Source organism: Catharus ustulatus, chromosome 3, assembly GCF_009819885.2.
Source record: "Catharus ustulatus isolate bCatUst1 chromosome 3, bCatUst1.pri.v2, whole genome shotgun sequence".
Classification (NCBI taxonomy): Eukaryota; Metazoa; Chordata; class Aves; order Passeriformes; family Turdidae; genus Catharus; species Catharus ustulatus.
The window spans coordinates 51693239-51717452 of NC_046223.1; the positions used below are offsets into that span (position 1 = coordinate 51693239).

General features: G+C 38.3%; 1 protein-coding gene across 10 annotated transcripts in view; it reads right to left on the minus strand.

Annotated features, from left to right (window-relative positions):
* The window catches only part of MAP7 (microtubule associated protein 7), a 113430-nt gene that overhangs the window by 24978 nt on the left and 64238 nt on the right, over positions 1 to 24214 (minus strand). For 6 of the 10 annotated variants that reach the window (XM_033055411.2, XM_033055410.2, XM_033055409.2 and 3 more), the window contains exons 3-8: positions 20927 to 21004; positions 12327 to 12490; positions 11466 to 11577; positions 10506 to 10592; positions 8080 to 8190; positions 2434 to 2547 (exon numbers count right to left, since the gene is read on the minus strand). In XM_033055411.2, the coding sequence (XP_032911302.1) occupies positions 2434 to 2547; positions 8080 to 8190; positions 10506 to 10592; positions 11466 to 11577; positions 12327 to 12490; positions 20927 to 21004 (666 nt within the window). The remainder of the gene's footprint in view (positions 1 to 2433; positions 2548 to 8079; positions 8191 to 10505; positions 10593 to 11465; positions 11578 to 12326; positions 12491 to 20926; positions 21005 to 24214) is intronic. The other 4 variants (XM_033055413.2, XM_033055412.2, XM_042779117.1 and 1 more) reach the window with 2 other exon arrangements.

The window sequence follows — 24214 nt, forward strand, 5'->3', positions numbered from 1 at the left end:
AGAAGTTTGGGAAAAAAACTATGTTATTACTGTGAAGTTTTATTTTTCTGGTCCTGTTTGTCTCTTCTAGTCATTTAATTGAGTCTTAGCACAATTATTATCCAGCATGTCACTTGAGGAAAAAATAGGGCTCTATATAGTATCTTTCCTATTCTTTTTTTCCCCATGTCAAAGAAACTTACATCCTCTATTTCCTTAATGAAAAGCCAAACCAAACGAAGCCAAAGCAATATTTCTTGCCTGTATATCCCTCTCTGAGCACACTTGAAAGAATGCAGTTCCACATACAGTTAATTATTCTAGTCTTACAAAAGTACAGCTGCTGTTACAGGAAGAGCTCATAGACTTAACAGTACTAATGCTGCAAATTCTATTGCACCAAGAGATTAACATTATGAACAAAGAGTCTCATGTAAGTGTTACAGCAATGGCACTAATTCTTGCCTTATAGTTTATAGGGATTTTTGTTTAATGAGGAATTATGACTAATTTTAAAACAAGCAAGAAACAAGAAAACAGGGATTTTTGTTTGTGTTTTTATTTTGGTAGAGGATATCTAAATCAGATAAGAGGTAGTGGCATAATGCTTTACACCGCTTATAATTTATGTGGCTCCTGTTCTGTGATTCAATTCCCTTTCTGCATGCTGATTATCTGAAGTTACCACCAAGGATGACAACACAAGTATTAAAAGAGAAACAGTTCATTTTCATTTGTGAAGTTGCCAAAAAATGCTTTAGGTAGCACTTCCAATAATTCATGTACTAACATGATTAGATCTATTCAGAGGAGCTTTTAGAAACCTATTTTAAAAACATTTTGGTTTTGAAGGATTTATTTGGAAAAAAAATCAAGAGGTACTCTTTCACTGGATGTCCCTAATAGCTCACTTCAAATTTAAGGACAAGAATCCATATTTAACTCAGTTTGGATTCTTTACATTGCAATTTGTTTTTACATCCAAAGGGCAAGGTATGTAATTTTCTAGGGAATAATGGCAGGCTGGGATGAGTGGAGTGCTCAGAGCACAGCTGTGAGCCATTGCCATCATCTGATTATTAATCTCCAGGAAGCATCCTGTATGAAGGGGCTGAAGTTATTGCTCCTTGAGAATAATACCTGGAAAATAATGAGCAGATGGATTATTCTTCTGGTGGTACAGCTCCAGTTAGCACAAAGAAGGCATTTCAGGGATTGCCTTGGATAGAACTGACAAATCAGTCTTTCCTGCTACTTGTAGCCTTTGTCAACATTCCACTCAGTTTAGAGTTGGTTGTGCAGAATAAACAAGAGCAGTCACAAAAAGCTTCATGCTTGCTCCAGGATGGTAACCATTTACATGCTGCCTTCTCAAGCGTTCCCTAATAAGGAGCTGAATTTCCAATACCCTTCTCGATAGGTGATATTAAATATTAACTTCACAAACTATTGTTTCTGAAGAGTAAAAAATAATTCTTGATTCTACTGTTCTATTACTAATTGCTTGTGAATTCTACTATTTGCAGATTATCATCCACATTTTTGCTCCTACAGCTCTACCCCTGTGGAAACATACCACAGCCTAATTAGTTATAAGAGTTCTTAAGTGAAAGCTTCTTTAAAAGTAATCTTAGCAGATCTCTGTTCCTTCTTACCTTCTATGTTCTTTAATTAGAATAAAAATCCTGTTCACATCAGACAAGAAAGACTTGCCTAGACTTACGATAATATATTACTGCACGTGTTGAGGGTGCAATGGTAAAGTTCCCAGTGGATGATTGTAAAACATCCTATGATAAAAGAAGAGGCAGCTGTCACCTGCCTAAAATACATGATGAGCTAGCCTGCCCTGGTTGTATTTGGAATACAGTTTTACATGGGCCTTCAATTACCACCTAGTGATATCATCGCATTTCTGCACATTAATCTTCCTTCAGTGAGGCTGTTCTGGGGTTGGCAGACAACTTTGCAATTATTATAACCTTGCTAAACCTGCACATTTACCTTCACAGGTATTAAATGCACAGTAGCCAGGGCCTATCTTTATTAAAGTCTAACTTTCTCCACGTGGAAAGTGCTCTGGTAGTGGCTCAAACTCCTTTGTAGCAAGCAGCTCACAGCTTTAGCAGTGGATGTGCTAAATCAGCTCTTTCCAACAAGGTGTGCATTTCCTAAAACAGCCATGGTCAGCGTGATGTTGTTGCCCTGCATGTTTTGTATTCGTTTACTGCATTGATGAAGAGGCAAAAGTAAGAAAGAGGTAGTAGGAGAAAGATGTAGCAAACAACTGTACAGAGAAGCTTTCATGCTGTCATGCACACTAATCACGGGTGTTCATGTTCATTCTGAGATGCTACCATACACTCATAATTAGATCAATGACTTCACAACATCCGGCAGGGAGTCTGGAAAAATAAGTGTCTGAGACATGAAGCTCTGTTCTTATAAGATTACCTGCATCTCCAGACAATGCAGCTGTGCTTTTACTCCGAGCCAGGAATGAGTGTGTGGGCGTCAGGAGCCTGCTAACGATGCTGCTCTCCCATGGACTGAGCTGAAGACGGCGAGCTGAACGTGCACCATACAAGCAAGAGGTTAGATCAAACACTTCACATATAGCCACATGCTGCAGAGTGTTAGTACCATTTCCTCACTATGGATACCATTAAACTCTTGAAAGTGCCCATGATAGTTCAGTGTTTTGCATTTTATTATCCTCCTTTTTAGCAGAAGAATTCCTATAGAAATATGTACATCTGAACATCTTATTTGTGTTATTGCCTGTGGCATAAAAGCAAATTGTTACCAAATGAATATGGATATTTTTCACATCTGTCACATTCCATGTTAGGAATAACAGGATAATTTCCCTACTAGAAGAGCAATAAGGTTTTATCAAAGTATTGCAAAAGGATAGTGTGTCTCAACTGCGGATACCAAGCTCAGCAGCTACAGTTGTCTCAGTAATAGGTGAATCTTCAGAAAACAATAAATATATGTGATCATTCGTTCTCTGTCCAAGGATCCTGCTAATAATCAGTTTCCATGTAGAACAGTAAGAAGAATCAACTTTTCATATAGTTGCTCTGTTTTGAAAACACACTATATGTTGACCTGGCTGCAATCACACTGCTACTTCCCAGTGTTGTCTAATGCAAACATAGCTTGGTAATATAATCCTTTTATCTTGCAAAGTTTCTTTACTTTTTCTTTTTAAAATACTAATTAAACATCACGGTGAAGCATTAACTAGAAGAATTTTGTAAGTTACTTTCTGTATTTAAAAGGGTATTTCCTTGATATTCCAATGCAACAACTTGTTTTATAGTAACTATCACAAGTCAAAACATTCAGCTAGCTCCCAAAGTAGTTCATTATAGTAAGCTTACATTATAGCAGTAATCTTGATATTGCAAGCAAAATCAGGTCTTATTATATCTCAGCATTCATTTGCCTTAGTTTACCATTTGCAGCAACAAAATTGTAGCTTGTATTTATGAGGTTCAATCTCTATAACATTCATTGAAGTGACTGTAACAAACTTTACATTAATTTGCATTTTTAAAGGAAGAGATCCATCACTTTTAATAGACAAACTCTGAATCTGTCTTTAATCTACTCCTTGCTGAGCCTCATGAAAAGAGAGGCTGATCTCAATCTCCTCCTATGAAAATATAACTGCTTAATCTGCCTTCAGTGCTGTTTTGCACTTCTCAAATTGCTCCCTTAAATTCCACTAATGCAATAAGGGGCATTACTATAGAAATATAGGACTCTTCAAACACAGCAGGCTCCTTTCCTAACTGTCCTTTCACGCGATGTACTATTGCCAGAAATTTTAGTGATTAATGGTTCCATTCTGCAATGGTAGAGATCATACAGGCACACAAAATACCCTACAGAGACCTCCATTACAGCACACACATTATCATTAAGCTTGCAGTTTAACAATGAAGAAATCACAGAGCTACCATTAAGCTGGATGTAGTAATGGTAAAGTCTTTGCTTCCTTTACTCTCCAGGCACAATGCTCAGTATGATCACTGTTTAAAGCTACCGTCACAAGACAATTCTTTGTGGTCTCAGGCTTCAATAGGTATGATTGTGGATGAGTTTGGAGAACTCTTCTACTATAGTTTAACATAAAGATCACACAACTTCAGAAAGTAATCCCTGATATTTTACGCTAGTAAACCAGTACTATATACACCATCCATTTCTTGGAGTTTATCTTCACATGACAAGTAAATGTCACAATGAAAATATGGCCCTGTGGGCCAGCTGCAGGCCTTATATCACATATAAGCCCCCAGAGATGAAGTAATCTCAAGGACACAGCTAAGAGACTGATGATTTAGAACACCAATGTTTCACCTGTCATGTCTCTCATGTGCCTTGCCCTAAAGATGAGTATGGTTTAATTATCTTTGGCCCTAACTCAGGGAAGCTTGTATCTACATCCCCTATTCCCTATTGGAAGCAATCATGTGTCCACAGCATCCAGGTGAAGCACTGAGGCAGTGTTTGGGTGTCAGCTAGCTGATATGCACAACAACAAACTAAAACCAAAAACTTTCCTCTCTGTATAAGCAATAGGCTTGGTTCAGAGATGTCAAAATAGTTTTAGCCAGAACCTTGGAGTGGTGTGTCCCTGATTCTCTACAATGGGTTTAGATCAGAGTTTGTTTGAAGCACCTTGGCTTTGTGGGACAGGGTCATAATGTACTGAATTTTCCAAATGCACAGTTCCCTGAAAGCATCACGCTTCACACATTCAATACATATTTTAACAGATTAGCACCACCATTCACCTAGAACAGACAAACTTTTGCCCACTGGTTTCAACTACAAGAGTATTAATACCTGAACGCATTGAACAGCTTCAGTTTGGTGTCCAAACCACACTGGAGCAAAACTGAATACCAAACAAAGAACATCCCAAAATAACATCAACTGCAAGACAATGAGGTCAGGTGGTTTTTTCTTGCACTTTTTCTTTTTAATGCCTCATGGTGACATTCCCAAGATTTAGTCTTTCAAACCATTTGACAGACAAGGGGAAGCAGTATTATTTGTTCTCATGATGTGTTAAGCTATCGCTCTAAAAGCTATTTCATAGAATTCTGGAATGGTTTGGGTTGGAAGGGACCTGAAAGATCATCTAGTCCCAACCTTCCTCTCATGGGCCAGGATACCCACCATTAGACCAGGTTGCTCAAAGTCCCACCCAGCTAGACCTTGGGGATCCACAGTTTCTATGGGCAATCTGTTCCACCAGCCTCTAGCAACCTACCTCAAACCTCTGAGTGAAGATTTTATTCCTTAAACCTCTAAACCTTTCAGTTTGAAGCAATTACCTCTTGGTCCTATTGCTACATGTCTTGTAAAAAGTCTTTCCCCAGCTTTCCTGGGGGACCCTTTTGCTGTAAAGTCTCCCTGAAGCCTTCTCTTCTCCAGTCTGAACAAACCCAACTCTCAGCTTTTATTGCTACCTTTTCACACAGGAAGCACATTTGTGATAGTCTTGCTGGTACAAGGAATTACCCTTACCCCCAGCCACAAGTAGGTCATTTTTAACAGATTAAAGATCTTTATAACCTAACTTGTAACTAAAAAACACACAAAGTTGCAGGAAGCTGGCAAAAGTAAATTGATTAAAATAATCTGTATTTGTCTTCAGGATATACAACCTGAACACTGGAAGTTGCCTTAGCAGCAGTAGAATAATTTGCAAGTAAGCAAACAGCAGCATTTGATTAGTTGTAGGAACAGATGGGAGGCAAGGATTTAACAGGCCTTCTGACGAGCACCAGGAAGGAGACTCATTGATAAATGTGGTGTTTGCTTATACACATACACAATATGGTGAGGCATAGATGGGGGAATGGGGGAAACTGCTCTTTCAACAGGAAACAATACTGGAGTCTTCTAGAATATCTTCTATAATGGTTGCAGAAAATGGTGATGCAGTGATTGAGACCATCATCTGCTTAAAAGAAAAATCACTGCAGAGAAGGGGAGTGTGCAAGCTTTGCAAAACTTAAAGTATGTAACTCATACCTCATGAAAAGTATTATCCCCTTGCTAAGCTCTCCTTAAAGAGCATAATTGCCAAAATCTGTTGGTCAGCTGCAGTTTTCTCCAGCTGAATATGTGTTCATGTTTCGTTACAGTTTCAACTACTCACTAACTACAGTTAAATGAAAGCATAATGAGAAGCCTGGTCTAGCTGCCCAATTGTATAACTGTGACAAAGAGCTATACAGCAATCCGATGCTTGAAATAAAATTAACCAGTCTTTTAGCCAATTAGTTAATGAAAACTTGTGTCCTTTGCTGCATAAAAAAAAAAAAAAAAAAAAAAAAAAAAAAAAATTGTCCTTCAAATGATAAAAAGGCGCTGCTCAATAGATGACAAGTTCTTGTCGACAGCTATAAGCCACTTAGTAGGTAAGCTTATCATCCTTATCTCCAGCTCTCTAGCTCTCTGCTAGGAGTCTGTATTATAGACAAAGTGCGATTGGGTGCCCTCTGGAAGGTGAAATGGGGAGCAGGCAGCCACAGCCTCCCTTTCAGCACCTGCCTTAAGAGGTTGAAGCCACTGGAGAGAGTAGTGCCACTTCTCCAGATACATGGCTCAACTAGATTTAAGTATGTGACTTTGCATGAGAAAAGGCATTTATAGCTTTTGGATTTACTTTCTGTCTTGGAGTCTGCAAAAGTCACAAGTGATTCCTAAAGAGTTCTGTCCTGTTTTAAAAATGCCAAGCAAAGAATGCCTCAACATTTTGACATATGCCATCACTTCCATATTCCTTTTCTGTCCTTACCATTAGACTTCAGTTTAACTTCTCCTGAACTTGAAATGAGTGGCATAAACTAAAACACTGTGTTACAGTCCATAAAAGACTATCCTTCACACTTAATGCCTGTTGCTGTTCCCCTGCCCACATCACCAAGATCCTTCCTCAAAAAAGCATCTCCAGGCAAAGAACCATTTGCAAAAAATTTACACACCTGAAAAGCCAATAAAAATAAAACTGACTGGATTTCAACATTTAGTCAAGAAATTACTGGTGCTTAAGAATAAATTATTTCCTAATGTACTACTGCATTTTTCACAAGCTATCAGACTGTACAACTAGATTAGCCTACTAGGATGAACGTGGCTCAATGAATCAACCAGATATACACGTCTAGGCAAACTTGGAACTTAGTTAAGACACACAAATAATGACATCAACCAGACAAGACAACTGAAAGTCCATTTAAAAATTGCTTTTTAAAATAATTTTATGGCTTAAAATGGGACAGAACTTATTCTCAGTAGAGGACAAAAAAATCCCTACCAAGTATCTTACTGTAAAGCTCTTTGCACAAGTTACACAAGAGACATTCTTTTATAAAACTTTTAAGCTCAATGCTTAAATCTCGTAAGTCCTCAGAACAGAGGCAGCAATTCAGCTACGTTAATTTTTAAAAGTTTGATAGTTTATAATTTTTCAGACTAGTAAACACCAAAAAATGTACACTGAAATGAAGCAATCTTTGAGAAATAACTGGACACAAAAAGTCAATAAACAGACAATATGAAGAACACCCACACGGCTTCCATAAAAATAACTGGAAATTATAATAAAATAACCAGAAATGGTAATAAAGTAACTGCTTGAAAGCTTCATGCAACATGTTTTTAGACATTCAAGAACTATTACCAAAAAAGAAAGGAAAACAAAATAAAATAATGACAAAATGGTCTAATGCAAAGAAAAGGTCACCACATGAATGCATGCACTATGGAGTGATGTATTCTTTCAATAGTTGTACCTCATTTACTAAAAACCTGACAGAAGCACTGCTTTTATCATTTGCTAAAGCAGAATTGTTTAGGTAAGTTCTCTTGTTTAAAAAAAACAAGATTCATTTGTTCTCACAGGAAAAAATGTTCAACCATTTACTTGTCACATTTGAAGTCTTTCACTACCACTTAGATGAAGTACAGAAAACGACTTCAGAAGCTTGTTTTATGTGCAAAGTAATACATCAGTATAGAACATTCTTTCTTGCTGCTCTTTTAATGCTTTTCTCTTCAAAACTGTACCTCTGTCTGGAGAATTTAGTAATGTTGCCGATGAGGAGGAGAGCCGCTTGTTTATGACTGGATCAACATGTTTCGAAAGGTTCATTGTTGAAACAGACCGCCTGTCTCGATCTAAAACAAATGGAGATAATGCTAATTGACAGCCCACATGCAATAGTGCAAGTTCCTAGCTCACTACTGGGAGGAGGAAAACAGGACTAGGTCACTCCTGCTCTACCACAAGAACTTCCAAAATAGAATGGATTTCTCAGCAGATGTTGAAGAGGTGACTCAAAGACTGGGCACAACACAGTTTAAGTTTCAAATGTGTAAAATATTCTGTTCATTATCACTCAATGGGACTTTCAATATTGTCAGAAAATCTTTGCTCACGACTTAAAATAGAAAGCTTCATGGAAGGACCAAGATGCTTGGAAATGCAAAGTTGAAAAAAACACCCTAGCATCTGAATAAAAGGTGACAGGGCAGATGGTAAATACTGTGACTATACCATGCTGAAAGATTAAGGGAAGACTAGTGCAAAAAGGAAGTGAGGGTAAGCACAAAAGAAATTAAAAGGTTTAGTTAAAAATCCCACAGCTATGTATAAGTGCTAAACCACCCACGAGAGTTATTTTCAGCATGCTGAAAATCCAGCTCAGCACACACCTTAGCAGATATAAAAACATCAACCTCTGTGGAAAGTACTTGTAATGCGCCTACTTGGCATGCATTACACAAAAAATTTATATTTCGATTTTAGTTTCTCTACGTTTCAGAGTGGTATTACATCATTTGCACAACTATTGCAGTCAGCATCTGCGTCCTGCTGAGGGGTTGATGGTTACTTCAAGAATAGAGACTGCATACACTTAGTGCATATGTGTGTCACAGGAAGCTTGCTGTGCCCTTTTTTTTCTCTCTCAAAAAAAAAAAAAAACCCAAACAAAAGAGCTCCAAGCTCCATGCATTGGCTACCCCTTCCCCATTACAAATTTTCATCTGAAAATCTGACATCCAAAAGATTCTGTGAGAATCAATTCTGCTTTTGCTTACATTTTAGCATGTACTGAACCTCAGCACTACTCAGCAAAGCACTCAACCTTGCTGAAATGCAATTAGCCTTGAGCATATGCTTAACTGCTCTGCTGATTCATATTCTGTGTGTGCAAAAATGTGTCCATATCCTGTTTTCAAAGCAGATACAAACTCAGGACAATGACAGCATTAAGGATGCTGCTGCTGAAATATTATTTGCAACTGTTTATTTATGACAAGCGTATTAAGATTGTGTTTACCTGTTCTGTCCCTATAGATTCAATTATACTTGCTGCATACAAAAAAAATCATAGAAATAAAGTACATGAAAAACACCTTAATGCTCTCCAGATCTATGAACTATACAGGATTGGCTATAACTGGTTGGACTGAAGAAAGATTCTCCCTACTCCATGTGATTATTTTCTAACTTTAATGTTAGAATGACTTGGTGAGGGCATAGAACTGGCAGACTGGATACTGGGAGGGGAATAAAACTCAGAAATAGGTTTTAAGAAGGAGAAATCTAAATATTGCAACTAAGAAAAAGACCTCTGTAGGCTGTCAATATGATCCAAAATTGATCTATGGGGTAAACTGGAGAATGCCCTGTGCAAGTCACTACTGGAGACAAGATGTTCGGCCTTCCTCAGAACAGAACAATATTTGTAGGAATGGGATGGGGACCTTGATCTCACGTCTAATCTGCCAGTGAGAAACTACACAGTGTATCAGTACAGCCATAAAGTTTCTACATTTGGCAAAAAGGGTGTATGGCATAAATTGGCTTTCTGAAGATGACAAATGACAATATTGAAAATCACCTCTGCTGTTAGGCATGACAACATTTATCGTGTCAATGAACCTTATTTAAATGAATGACATTCAGCATAAGGATTTGCATATAAGTGCTGGTAATATGAATCCTATAAATGTAGAATAGGCCAAATACAATCTATTGCCTGGAAAATTGTTGCTTTCTTTACCCAAAAAAACCAAAAAAGAAACAAACAAAAAAAAGAATTAAAATACTCATGAGCAACGAAACAGCCAACGCAGCTGGTTATGTGTCTGTATTCATGAGCAAAATAATTGTAAATCCTACTTGCAGTATGCCAAAAATGTTTTAGAAAATAACAAAATATTCAAATTTTCTCTCCTTAAATTCCAGCAGATAGAATATTATGCTTCATTTCAGTGAATTGTGCCAAATCTTTAGAGTCAGCCAGCAGTAACTCTCCACCATAAAAATAAATAATAATGAAAAATCTGATACTAAAACAGTTCTAATCTATCAGCATGGTGTTAAGCATGCATTGCAACTACATGAGGGTGGTTTAGTTACTGATGATCTCACTTCTTGAGAACTAGCTATGGGTAAAGGAATAACAAACCACAGCATTATGTACCAGGTTTTCTAGCACCACCCAGAGATCTGAAGTGGTGCTCCAGGCCTGCTAAATCGAGAAAGGTGAATGATGATTCAAAAAAATAACCTAGGGACAGAATGCAAGACAATGATTTTTCACAGAAAATGAAATAAAAATCAAACAAGTTATTCAAAGTTAAGCAAAAAAGTAATGTTTTATGAAAAATAACTGTTTATTGAAATTATGTATGACAAAGATTTCAGAGCATTCTTTTCTCAACTTTTCTTTTTTTCCTCCCCTGATGAGAGGTTAGACACTGAAATTAGACTAGGAAGAAAAAAACTTTAAGGATCACTTTCTGTAAAAAGAAGTAAAGGAAAAGTTCTCTTTTTGGGGGTTTGATTCATATTGAACAGGGCATATACACATTAATGATTGGCAGATTAACTTAGAGAAGACAACTGGGGAAAAAAGCATGTAGTTAAAATCCACTTAAACTTAATTTGCCGATCTTTAGGGGAGGAAAAGGGACTGCTATTTCCACAAATTTCAATGCAAGGCATAGATTGCTTATTACAAAGAACAATTTTTCTTCCTTGTGTCTACTTTAATCTCAGTATTTGGTCATTTCCACCAGACCTGCTCTTTGAGGCACAAAGCTAGCATCTGCCACAGTAGCTCATACCACAAGACTGACACAGCACACCCACATATACACACGAACAACAGCAAAGCAGCAGAAGCAGAAGCTGTAGCAAGGTAGTTACAGAACAAGTCAACTACGGAAACAAGCTGTAACTTTTGTTCACATTTCTCCTTGTTACCTTTTTGCTACACAAGAATGTCACAAACATGCCACTGCTAGCAGTAATAGGACCAAGAGCAAAGAATTCAAGCTAGCGTACACTGCATCATCCTTCCTTTCAGAAGAAGAAAAGTAAATTCCAGTTGACTGGTGGGGAAGGGAAACTGGCAAGCAAAGCAAGCCTCCCTCTTTACCTGTGTTATTAATGCGGTTGTGTAGTGCTCCTCCCCAGGACCACCTGTTTTGTCTTTGTTTTGGCTTCTGGCTTCTTTCAATTGTGCGACGTACAACAGCTTCATGTCGTTCCTTAAGTACAACAGGATAATACATTTGGATACCATTGGGTTTTTAACTTTATTTCCTCATCAAACCCTGCTACTCTCCGTCGAGATGGACAAAACCAAGTAGGGGTCTTACAAGTGTGTTTAAACTAACACGCTGCCTACTTAAGATATACAGACGAGAACAAACTTAAGCAGCAAATAAGCCATAAAAAAGATAAAATGGTAACCAAAGTTTTGATAAGGTAAAATCTGTTTAAGTGGGCCTGCAACTACACAAACACATCCTACTGCTCCTTCCCATCTACTTAATACCAGAAGAGTGGGAGAGACAGGAAACAAAACACCCACAAGGATGCGGTGACTTACATAGGACCACACTGCATGTACTTCCCAGTTTAACTGAGACAAATCAGCCAAGAGCATATTTCATTACACACTCATTTTTGAAAAGGTTTTCGCAGGGCAACTTATATGTAACTACCCTTAAACTGAATGGCTAAGAATTATCAGATAACCATACAAACCTGAGCCAGTTTGTTTTTCTGCATGAGTTTGCTCAGTGCCATACACTATAATCCACGCATGCTCAACCACACCGCATTTGATTCATTACAGAAAGAGTACCTGTGCAAATAAGGCTTAAAATCCTTCCACACACTGTGCCATACTGGCCATGCTGCATTCTTTACATCAGCTCTTGGAGAAAAAGGTTGATAGCACTGTATCTTATGACGGAGAAGTTGAAAGTGTTACCACAACATTTGTTTTTACCTTCTCTTCCTCTAGTTTCTGCCTTCGCTTTTCCTCTACTGCAGCTCGCCTTCTCTCTTCCTTTAGTCTCTGCTCTTCTAGCTTCTTTCTGCGTTCCTCAAGGTGTTTTTCATAATGTTGCCGTGCTCTCTCTTCTCTTTCTAACCAGACAGATTCTCTTGCAGCTGTAAGAAAAATGAGAATAAAAGGATTAACTTGCTTTATGCAATGAAATCTTTAATACATTTTGAATAACCAAGGTAAATGGAAAACCTTTTGAACTCTTTCTTCAGACATAGATAATAGCCTTATCCCTCTTCATGTATTAAAACATACCCTGGCCACACACTGATTTTATTTAATCGCAATTTACTTAGTATGAGTTGACAACAGTTATTTGAGCATACAGTATCTTCATGGAAAAAACTTTATGGATTTTTTTGCTAGCTTAAAATGCCTAAAATACTGAGGTCAGCTGTATGTGAACAAACTTCTGTTATACAAACAATGACAATTCTCTGTAAAATTTTACTGAAAAAAACCCCAACAATACAATCATAAAACTATCATAACTTTCACCTTTTCTGATCAAGACAGATCCCTTGCAATAGGAGTGGCTGGGATGGCAATTCGAGCACCTGGGCCAACAGAAGGAAGTTACCCATCAAAGTAGCCTAAAGGTAAACCTTAATGTGTCACATGATTCCACTTAGGCACAGCTTCAAACAAGTTTCAGAAGAGCTAATCAAGACTAAACAAGAAGCCCTACACAAGACGAATTTTTCTCCCTAAGAAGCACAATTGTATATAATCATGAAAATCCAGCTAGCTGCAGCATGTCAACTTTTAATGAATAATTACTTGTGTACAGACTCTAATGATCATATCAAGATAAGCCACTGCCCTGAGCCACAAGACTTCCACAGATCCTGTGATGAGCTGATTCTTTTGTGCCTGAAATCTGATTACAATGGCAACTCAGCACAAAAAAACCTCTTTGGTCTACTGAAAATCAATCAATAAATAAAAAAAACCAAACCATCCCAACCAGCTTTCTTAACTGATGTCACTGGAATATTAATTTGCCTATAAAAATATGGAGATTATTTGTTCTTTCTGTTATTAATGCAAATGGCTAGACTTTCTTGAGAGACTGTTCATGGTGATTACCATAGGTTTCATTCTGTCATGTTCTTTAGAAAAAAGTAATAAAAATATGACATTTGAACTTTGAGACTAAATTCAAGAAGATAAAAGCTGAAAAGATATTTAGGTACATTCTTAGTGTTGCTAAGACAATCAGAATGCTGGACCTCTGGATAGAACACTTATCTTCAGCTTTCTGCTTCTCCAAGAAGGGGTGATAAAAATCACTTTTGTGACACAGTAAGTTGGCTCAATAACATAAAGAGACATTAGTGATGGATTAACCCAAGCAAATGGAAGGGTTTGGCAAGAATAACTCTTAACAAAAATAATAGATCTGATTCAAAACAAATACAAAAGCTACATCTTTCCATCACCTTTAGGCTACATGCAAAAGGCAGCAGAAAATATGTACTCATCTGCTAACATAAGGAAGTTACTAAAGTAATGCTTGGACCAAGAATTTAACAAGCACATGAAAGTACAATTTATGATACATCTGTGTGCTGAAAAAACTGTAATATATATTTTCATGAATTTAACTTTTTTCCACAGATAGAGGTATAACCTTAACTACTTTTAATTTTTTTTCAAATATCAGTTCCTACATTTTATCTTATTAGAGAATCAAAAACATCTGCTTTGTTTTCACTTCTTCCTATATGCACTACTGACATTCTTATGTGAACTTAAGGGCTCAGTTCTTGTCTCTTATAAGGTAGGTGACAAATACAGTGACATAAGTTAGTGTCCTTAGATATATAAGGATATCTTCAGGAAAAATAAGAAGCTTAGAACATTTTTATTTCATCCTTATGTCCCTATTTATGAATTTTCAGAAAGATTTTCCTGCTACCCCAAACAGAAATGAATAAATTGTCTTGTAGAGTAAAAAGTTTACTCTTTAGACTTCTGCTCTAAGGTAAAAAAGTAGGGATATTAAGCTCTATTCTGCATACAGAGGTGTGCTTCTGGAAGCACAATATCAAATGCCTTGCTGACAGAAAGAATCAGCATAGGAGCCTACAGGAAACTGAAGATACCTCTAAAAGGTCTCGTCAACCTGAAAGAGCAGCCAATTTGAGGATGTGGCAGAGACGAATACCAACTTTTATGTTGGTATCTCCAGAAACTGTGCTAAGATCTCTTCCAGGTGCTGAGCCAACACTGAATTCCAGGGCGGGTATGGTCCAACAAAAAGGCATTTCCTTGGTTCATGATCCAAGCAGTAACAGGTTCACAATCCTTCCCCTCCTTGTAACTCCACACACGGTCTGACAACATGCAAGATTCATTCAAGGAAAATTTGGTCATTGTTCAGATAGCACCTGCATGCTGAAAGCTTAAATGCCACAGGAACAATTGCTTTAAAGCTGGAAAGTACAAATGAAAGTCATAGCCTGATCCATTTTCTATTCCATTCCTTAGTGCAATCAATATATTTGAACCAGTCACGTGCTACAAGAATGCAAAATTAGAGCATAAAAACAAGATTACAAATTGAGCCCTAGACATGCTGTTGAATACCCTCTGCTTGTGCGCAAACTAGTAATGCTGGATTACATTACAAAGTAACATAATTAAGGTTGTGTTTCTGACACTTTTGAAGTGAATAACAGCAAGAGAAAACAAGGTCAGTCAAGAAAGAGACACTCCAATAATAAGAGACATAAGACTTTAAACCAATTGATTTTACACTGGAATTAACTAACTTAATGTGGAAGACTTTAGCTGCAAACAATGCACGTCTCTTTTTTGGAAATAATTTTGTAGTTTCTTTCCTCAATCACACATACAGAGAACTATTCTTTGCAGGGTTTTAGGCTGTGAGGGAAGGAGGAGCATGCACTAAGTGTCAAAGCCTTTATTTTCTGTTTACATATGTGAAGCAAAGAATGTGCCCCCAGATTCTCTTTTTCTATCCCTTCTGCTGTCTTTTCACTTCAGTCTTTTTTCTTTTGGTTTACCACCTATACAAATGCAGATCCATCTAGCACCACACTTTCTCAGTCTGCCTTTTGAATCCACCTCAGACAGACAGCTTACCTGAGCCAAGACCTTACAGTCTTTGCCGAGCTTTCCAGCCTTTGTCTTTTCTAAGTTTACGGCACTGACCTCAGCAAGAGCTTTCTCCTCTGACTGCTCTTTCACCTTTGCTCAGTGCCAGCTCTGCACTGAGGTTGTGATTGCCTCCTTGCTGCATTAGCAGTAAAATGGATCGGTGATGCTTTAACCATACCTAAAAATGGGGACATTACACAGAAGTGGCTGACTGAACGAATTAGAAGGTGAACTTCAGAGCTGTAATTAAAGGTGAAGTTAATGTGAGATTTCTCTAAGCCAACCTTTCCCCAGTAACCATGCTCTGAGGGACATTCATCACAGCCATTTTTAAACTAGTCTTCCTTAAAAATTGGTTTTTTGTCTTATAAGCCCTTTCGACGTTCAGGTTCTCCAAGGAGATCCCAAAATTATTCATACGCTAGGGTCAATGATTCCCAGTTTCTGTGGGGCTTTTTTTCTGTTGAAATGTCAGATAAAGCTCTGACCCTAAGTGCCAGGGAAGAAAATAGACCAGAAGGAATTTATTCACCAAAAAAAATTAAAATTTTCATTAAGGTTAGTATTTTGCCAATGATCACTTTCAAATGGGAGAGAAATCTGCATGATAATGTGATCCATAAAATATTGTTTTAATGCTTAGGCATTGTAAGTATTAAGAATTTAATGAATTTAGCCAACTTGAAACTCAGACATATTCTAAGAGCTAAGATTAATCCCTCTTCATTTAAGGAAGTGTGCTAAGTCAAAAGGCAGCATTACCATCTTTTGTTCCCAACACCAGGAACTAAATGAACCATGTGTCCTTGTCAGGATCACAATTCTAATTAAAAAAAAGTCAGTCTTCAAGCACGATTAGTGTAGATAAAACATGCACAGCAGTGAGACTTAAAACAGTTTTCTCAAGAATTAGGGATGCAGAAACTGCTGAGTAATAACAAGACAATTCTTCCTCTTTGCTGGGTCACTATCTAAGGTTACCAGAATGAAACCCATTTTAAAATCACAGTTATTTTCCATGTGGAAAAAATACATTTGGATTTTTCTTTCTAGTTAGGGGGGACCAGGTCTATGTTCTGGAATCAGACACTAACTGGCACAGAACAACTTTCACCTCTACTACTAAACTTCTGCCCTCCAAAACGGTGACAGCACTTAACCAGCACATGCAGAAAAGCCCATGGACCTTCCCTTCCAATTCTCAAACCTTGTCTGGGAATCAGAAAGCAGACAGCTAGTTGGCTGGAGCCAACACCCTGCCAGGATCGATCATAACAGCTTTATAACAAGAACAATTAAGTTTTAACACCAGGGAATGCTCTTCAGCACTGTTAATTTGGCAGTACAGATACAATCAGAATGGCAGAGAAAGGTAAAGTCCGCATGAGGTAAAACCAGCAGTTTTCAGGAACATTTTCCAGCTTGACCAGGCCATCTATCATGGTTGCCTTCATAAATAAGTCAGTTCCAACATGTGTCTCAGCATCCAGTGCCAGAGCACAGCTGCTCAGCCTGACACATGTAAAGTGGCAAGTTGGAGCCACAGTGTGATCTCCCTTCACTCTGACCCATGTGACAGCTAGCACTGCCTCTCAGGATTTCTGTCTTGCACAATCCAAGAGGGTTAGTTTCACAAAGAGAGATCTGATATTTGTATTTTAAAGGTCAGATGTTAACTTTCATGCATAGGTACTGTGGGAAAGAGCACAAAAATGAAAACACAGTTACTTAAAGAGCAAATGTCAATACTGGAAGCATTACTTAGAACATTAAGTATAATCACTCCAATAATCCTTTAAAGGTCTGAATGTGCACATCAACAATACACATATTACTAAATGGTCAAGAGAATAAAAAAATTGAAGCAAATCCTCCTCCCAATTGATACAACTTTAATCATGCACAATGAGCTGCACAAAAAGAAGTCAAAGAATTAATATTTCAGGATTGTTGACATGGCATTTCAAAAGCAATGCTTTTCCCACAATGAAAGAGTTAAAACAATCATTCCTTCTTGATAGTATGATTTGCTGATTGTGTCCCTGTGTATCTTCAATGTTCTCTAAACAAAACAGGAATACACTAAAGGTGAAAGGGGCATTTTTGTAGAAGCTTCTTTAATCTTTTCAATTAGGTGACTCAACATGATCCTCAAGAAACAGCAGATACTGACAGTCCCAGCACATATATGCTATATACATCCAGACAACAAAAATTACAGCATTTCCTACTTTCTAAACTCTCATTAAAAACAAGACTTAGACACCCAAGAGTGCTAAGCAGGATAAGACTGCTAAAATACTATTTCCAGGTACAAGCAACTCCTCAGGAGTTCAGAGCACATGCTAACCCACTTTACCACAGGAAAGTCAAATCTATTACAGCACAGTGGAACTCGAAAGAAATTGCACCTTGAGGGTAAAAGAAAGGGGGAAGAAAAACAGTCTTAAATCAACTCTCCTTTAATATCAGAACATTGCCCAGTAAATACACATAATCCCTACTAAAATGGTACTCCACACATTCTTAACAGAAGGGTCTTAATTTTCCTGAAAAGACTGATAACATGACCTCCAGGAGTTCAAGTTGCTGAAAGTACAAAAAAATATTACTACCAGCTCTATGCCTAGAGAATTGAACTCTGTCCTTTCCCTTTAGGAGCAAAGAATAATTTTACTTGAGGTATGACTGAAACTCTCAACTTCTGTATAAAAAGAAGTCTTTGCTAAACCTGACAGATCCCCTGAATCAAAAGGAAAGGAATTAAGCTTAAATCCAACCTAATTCTATTGAAAAAAATTAAAATTCCTTCCTTCAGTTGCTTTACTGTTGCATGGCTAATGTCCCAGTATTAACAAAATCCATCTCTAATGTTTAGCAAGACACATTTATGTAACAATATTATACAACTTAATGTTTAAGAGAGACAGCTTAGGAATTTCTTTGCTACAGTTCACACGACATGAGTGACTGATTATCTAGGTTCTGCACTAGAAAAAAAAAAAGGAAGAAAAGTACATTATAAGCCGCACCTGATTATAAGCCACACTTCCGGGTGTCAGCAACTGTCTTGGGTTACAATACAGAGTGTGATAAAAGGTATCTGTTCTATCACCATCTGTTAAGGGTGGGGGCAGTGATCTTTATCTCTATGGCAGATATTCTGCTAATGGGCCATCCATTGAAACCAGGCAGGGCATTGTTCTTTATCTTTTCATAACCCATCCTTCCTCCAGCGAGTCATTTTCTGCTAATTGCCCATTGAGTCCCACTGTGGGACTGATAAAATTACTGCATCCCATTGGAAGTTGCTCCAGCCAGGAGGAAGAGCCCAACATTTCTTACTAAGACAAAAACAGAGGTTTTGGGACACTAAGGGAGCCCCTTTCTCCACTGGACTCCAGAGGAAAACCGGATTTCTCCACATCACCACTGGACCTCCGGAGGGAAACTGCACCTTCTAGAGGAGCACTGCTCCAACTGAATCACATCTGTCACTGCAGGAGGATGCAGCCACCATTTAATGGGACTGCTACCAACACCCTGCCTGACGGGGTGTCAGGTTGTACTCTGACTTTGTCAGGGTTTGCAGTTTGTTTCCTTGTAGTACTGTATTTCTATTTTAATTTCCCTAGTAAAGAACTGTTATTCCTAATTCCCATATCTTTGCCTGAAAGCCCCTTGATTTCAAAATAATAATAATTTGGAGGGAGAGGGTTTACATTCTCCATTTCAAAGAGAAGTTCCTGCCTTTCTCAGCAGACACCTGTCCTCCAAACTAAAACAGCAACATTTCATTCTTTGTCCATATATAAGCCGCACCTGATTATAAGCCGCACTTCGGGTTCGGACCAAAATTTTAGTGAAAATGGTGTGGCTTATAATCTTGACATTACCGTAAATAAAGTTGCGTGCCATTGTAAAAATCATTGCTTTGCTGTACTGGAACACAGATCTCAAGAGACAGTTCCTAAATCATCACAGACAAATATACAGATAACAGTACAATGCAACTTTCAATTTTAATGTTAGTCCAAAATAATTCTTCAAGCAAGAACATACAATGCATTCATACATTATAGGGACATGCACAACCCTCCAACTTGGAAATTAAGAATTCCATGTCAACTTGCTAAAACTCCTGATGTTGCTTTGGAGTTGCTTTTGAAACATGTCACACAAAATAATACATTTTTCAACAGATGCCATGTCCTTCTCGTAAGAAATACTCATTTATTAATAGCTAGAAAAATCAGAGTTGAGTTAAACTCAAGGAAAGCATCTTTCTCTGCATTTAAGTAAAGCATTGTTATTACACAAGGCTAAAACCTGAGAAAAAAAACAAATTCAAGACATGGAACCATCATCTGTGAAAAATTAATTGAAATGGACCAGTAACATCCATTTGCTCTGAAACCTAAAGAAACTAAGCCTACACATACCATCAACCTCAACTCCAGGAGCAGTTTTTCAGGGATTAGCAAACATCCTGTCATGTTATGCCTTGAGCAAACCAAAGATTCTTTTTCCCCTCCAAAACAATCCTAGTGATTCATGCACGGCTATTGCAATGTTATAAGGTGATGCAAAGAAGGGAGGCTATAAATGCTATCAAGACCTAGGGGACAGTTAATCATGGCTCTTCAGGTTAGAAAAAGCAGCATAATTATGACTGGAGTTATAACATAGTTCAATAAACTTTCAGAAGTTAGAAATGAGAAATAAAGAACTTCTGTTTCTCAAGGGCTATGAACAAACCAGCATTGAAAGAAATAATATAAAAAAAGAGGAAATACTTGTATTTCCTGACCTCCTAATTACCACAGAACTTTGTGGCAGTCAAACATAAATGCTGTTTAGAAAGCCACCAATTTGGCCTCACATAATTTTCAATTTGTTCACCACCACACTCAGGGTACTGTCTGTCAGTAGTCACTTGTTAAGTAGTTTTCACTATTCACTTGAACTGTTACAGGTGACATAAGATATTGAGCACACCTATCTGACACCTACTAAAGGTTTGACCAGAAAAAAGCACCCCAAGTTTACATATAAAAATTCAAACCATGGCAACATGTTCTACAATTCTATTTTATGATATTCAGCATTCTGATCTTAATCGGCAAAATATTCTAGAACTTCAAAATTCCATTTACATCACAGCAACTCCCGTGCATGATTTCAGAATTAAACCTATTCCTACTTTTCATTCACATTCATAGAACAGGTGAGAGATATAGTACTGATGAACTAAAAGGTCTGCTTTAAACATACGATAGTGCATCTAAAATTACACTATTGCATATCTAGCACTATCATTTTGCTGACTGCCCCTAAAAGTAAACTGTCAATAACACTGCATGCAAATGATAGTCCACTGAAAACAAACCAACAAAAATCAGAGCAGGCCTTACCTAGCTGTTTTTCTCGCTCTTCTCTCCGTTCTCTGGCAAGCCGTTGCCTGTCATCGACCTTCAGTACAGTTGGATGATCTAGAAGTGGAGAAAGAGGACAGCACAAAATCAAATACTATCAAACCCCAATTTTTAGGAAAATGGCTTTAAACAACTCTAATTATTCTGTCAAAAAAAAGATCATGTTTTCAGAAATCCATCTTATTCTAAAAAACCCCAGAAAATAATTAGAATACATTCATATTTTTTAAGATGCAAAATACTTCCAAAGAATAGACTAAGATGTAGCTGTGAATACCCAGCAAGACTACTGCTTGTGAAAGCCTAGGAAGAAGCTTTTTGCTGTTTCCAAGCATAAAATAACTGGACTGCTTGAGACCATTTTGAAAAAATACTGTTTATTATTCCATAATGTCTCTCCAAAATTCATCCATAGGAAAGTCTTTTGTAATAAACCATTTTCTTCCCCTTGATATTGCCTCAGAACAACCAATAAGCCCTATATTATGACACAAGAACCTCAGCACCCAAGCAAAACAGGCTGGATCAAAACACTGTTCTGGCCGAGCCTCTGGAAACAGCATGATATTGATCTCAAAAGATGTTTGTGTGCACATATGTTGAAAACTCTGGCAAATATTTTAAAGGCAGTCAGGTATCATATGCATGGACTGGTATAATACGAGTCAAGTGAGATGAGAGTTTTAACTGTTCTTATAGATTGAAATTTAGCTACATGAGTACTTCACAACTATCTGCAACTGGCCACTTGGATCACAGCAGTAAGACTGAGGATAATGTGAAATATCTGTGTCAGAGTCCAGGTTTGGCTGTAAAAATTCAGGTTTGGTTGGAAAACATCACTTGCTCAGTGATGGTTCTGGAAGACAACAAAGTGCTGAACAGTTAGCATCCAACTTCCAGTCTCAGCAATGGAGCTGTTCCAGACAAAGGGAACAAAATCCAAGTTAGCAATTCATCTCAGCATGCTGCCAAAACTAATTTCCTACTCAGCCTGTTCTGTTAAACCTGGAAAGCTCTTAATTTTATGCTTTTTTCAGTAGCACTGAAAAAGTCTGCTTTGCATAAGAACACAATAAACAAAAAACCCACAGAAAAATCAAAAATATTTCTGGGTATAAATAAATGGTCTGATCTATTTTAGTATTGAGGGGAACTCAGTTTAAAAGTATTTTAAGATAAAGAACTACCTAGAATACTGTCATCATGAAAGTGCACAAGACAACAAAGCCTTTTCACTATTCAGTGTGAATATACATGTAAGCAACTTGTAAAAATACGTAGACTTAGCCTACTTGTGTATTTGCTGCACACCTATGAAAAAAGTTATTAGCAAACAACACAATAAAATTCAGGTTAAAGATATTTGCAAAATAAGTCTCTGAAGCAAGGCTGTGCTAGACTAATTTTGAATATTTATTTGAATTAGATTTAAAAAATATAATGTGCATTTCACCCTCTAACAGAAGTTTCTGCATAAGCATGACAGGATTTCTTGGGTGAACCAGTTCACCAACAGCTATATACACTTTAATTACTCTTGAACTCTGATCAGTGAAAAACTATTATCTCAACAACTGTCAGACTAGAGTCGCAATTAAGAGTGTTAACAGCAATGCAAAGTAACAGCTGCAAGGAGAAAATCCATTGCACAACTGGCAGGGAGAACCTTCAAATACGAAAGCCCCAGTCAAAGACGCAACAAGTGAAAAAGTCACCAGCAAAGACAAAGGTAACCCACCACCCAGTCACAGGTCAAAACTTTATTGCTGGCTGACTGGCTCACAGTGCTGCCATTTGTGACACTGTGCTCGGCCATGCCATGGCAGAGATTTGCCCACTGCACAGTGTACATCTGCCTTTGGCAGATATTCAGCAGCGCACTGACTCACACGCAGTCCCTTCAGCATACAGACATGGGTCAAAAGGGTAATAATATTCCTTCTCTCTGGTGACTGGCACACAAGATTCACAAAACATGGATTTCTGTGGCATGAGTAATTAGTGCTTGTAGAATAATGCACATTTTCCCTGGAAAACAAGGATTCCCTTCAAGGGTTGTCAGCAAAGTCAATGTAACATTGAGTTGACAGAAAATGGTAAGGCACTGGCGAAAAATGTAGAAACCTGCTTCTTTCAGAATATCCTTGCAGTCATTTTTTCCCCCCCCCCCTTTCTTGAGAAGAGAGATTTCCCTATTGGGGAGAGGCAACAATTCTTCAAAGAGGCAGGAGGGCTACATGGACAGGCAAATTGAAAAGGTTCTCCCTTAAGAATTCCCAATTATAAGGAATGGAAGAAATAAAATAAATTTTTAAAGTTGCCCTCTGCCACTCTGTTCGAAGATATCTAATTATTTTTTCCATATCACACACCTGATAGTGTTCACACAAGAATAGCCCTCCTCCCAACACCCCAGGATGTTAGAACAATCCTAAAGAATTTGCATTAAGTTGCAGGCTATGCAGAATGTGTGTCTTCAGTAACAAGCGATTTTGCATACATCTGGGATCACAAAGAGCTAAATCAATGTTAGCAAAAAGTTGAGGGCAACACCTTTGTAGCAGACCATCATTGCATTTGCTCTGCCAGAAGCTGGAGTGTATTTATCAGTGCAAGTCTTACGGTGATAATTAAAATGTCTTCTCTAAGTCTTTAAAGTGATCCTTCATAGTTTGGTTACAATCTCAACCTCCAACATCTACAGAAATTTCACGATTACAAGCCGCACTGACTACAAGCCGCATCTCCGGGTGTTGGCAAACATTTCGTTCTTTATCCATACACAAGCTGCACTCAATTATAAGCCTCTCTGTCGTTCGCAGCGAGGAACTGCATGCAACAAAGTTGCCGAATAGCAACAGAATCACGGCATGGCGGGATTTACTGGCCAGCTTGGGCCGTGAGGGCTTGGGGTTGCCGACAGGGCTGGGTGGCCCAGCTTGGCACTGCCGCTTGGTGGGGCTGCTCGGGGCTAGCCGCCGCTGTCGCTGGGCTCGCTCGCCCCGGCCCAGCGTTGCACCGCGGTGGCAGCGGGGCACGGAGCCCGCCAGCACCCACGGCGGTGGCGGCAGGCGGAGATGGGAGCCCCCCGCCTCTCCCGAGCCACAGAGCCAGCAGGAGGGAGCCCCCCGCCCTGCCTCCCCCAGGCTGCGTTGCCTGAAGGAGGGAGATTCCCTATCCCTCCCACCCGCCCGGCCCGTGCTGCCAGCATGGAGCCTGGCTCCACCTGCCGTGAAACAGAGTAACCAATTTGTAACAATCGCG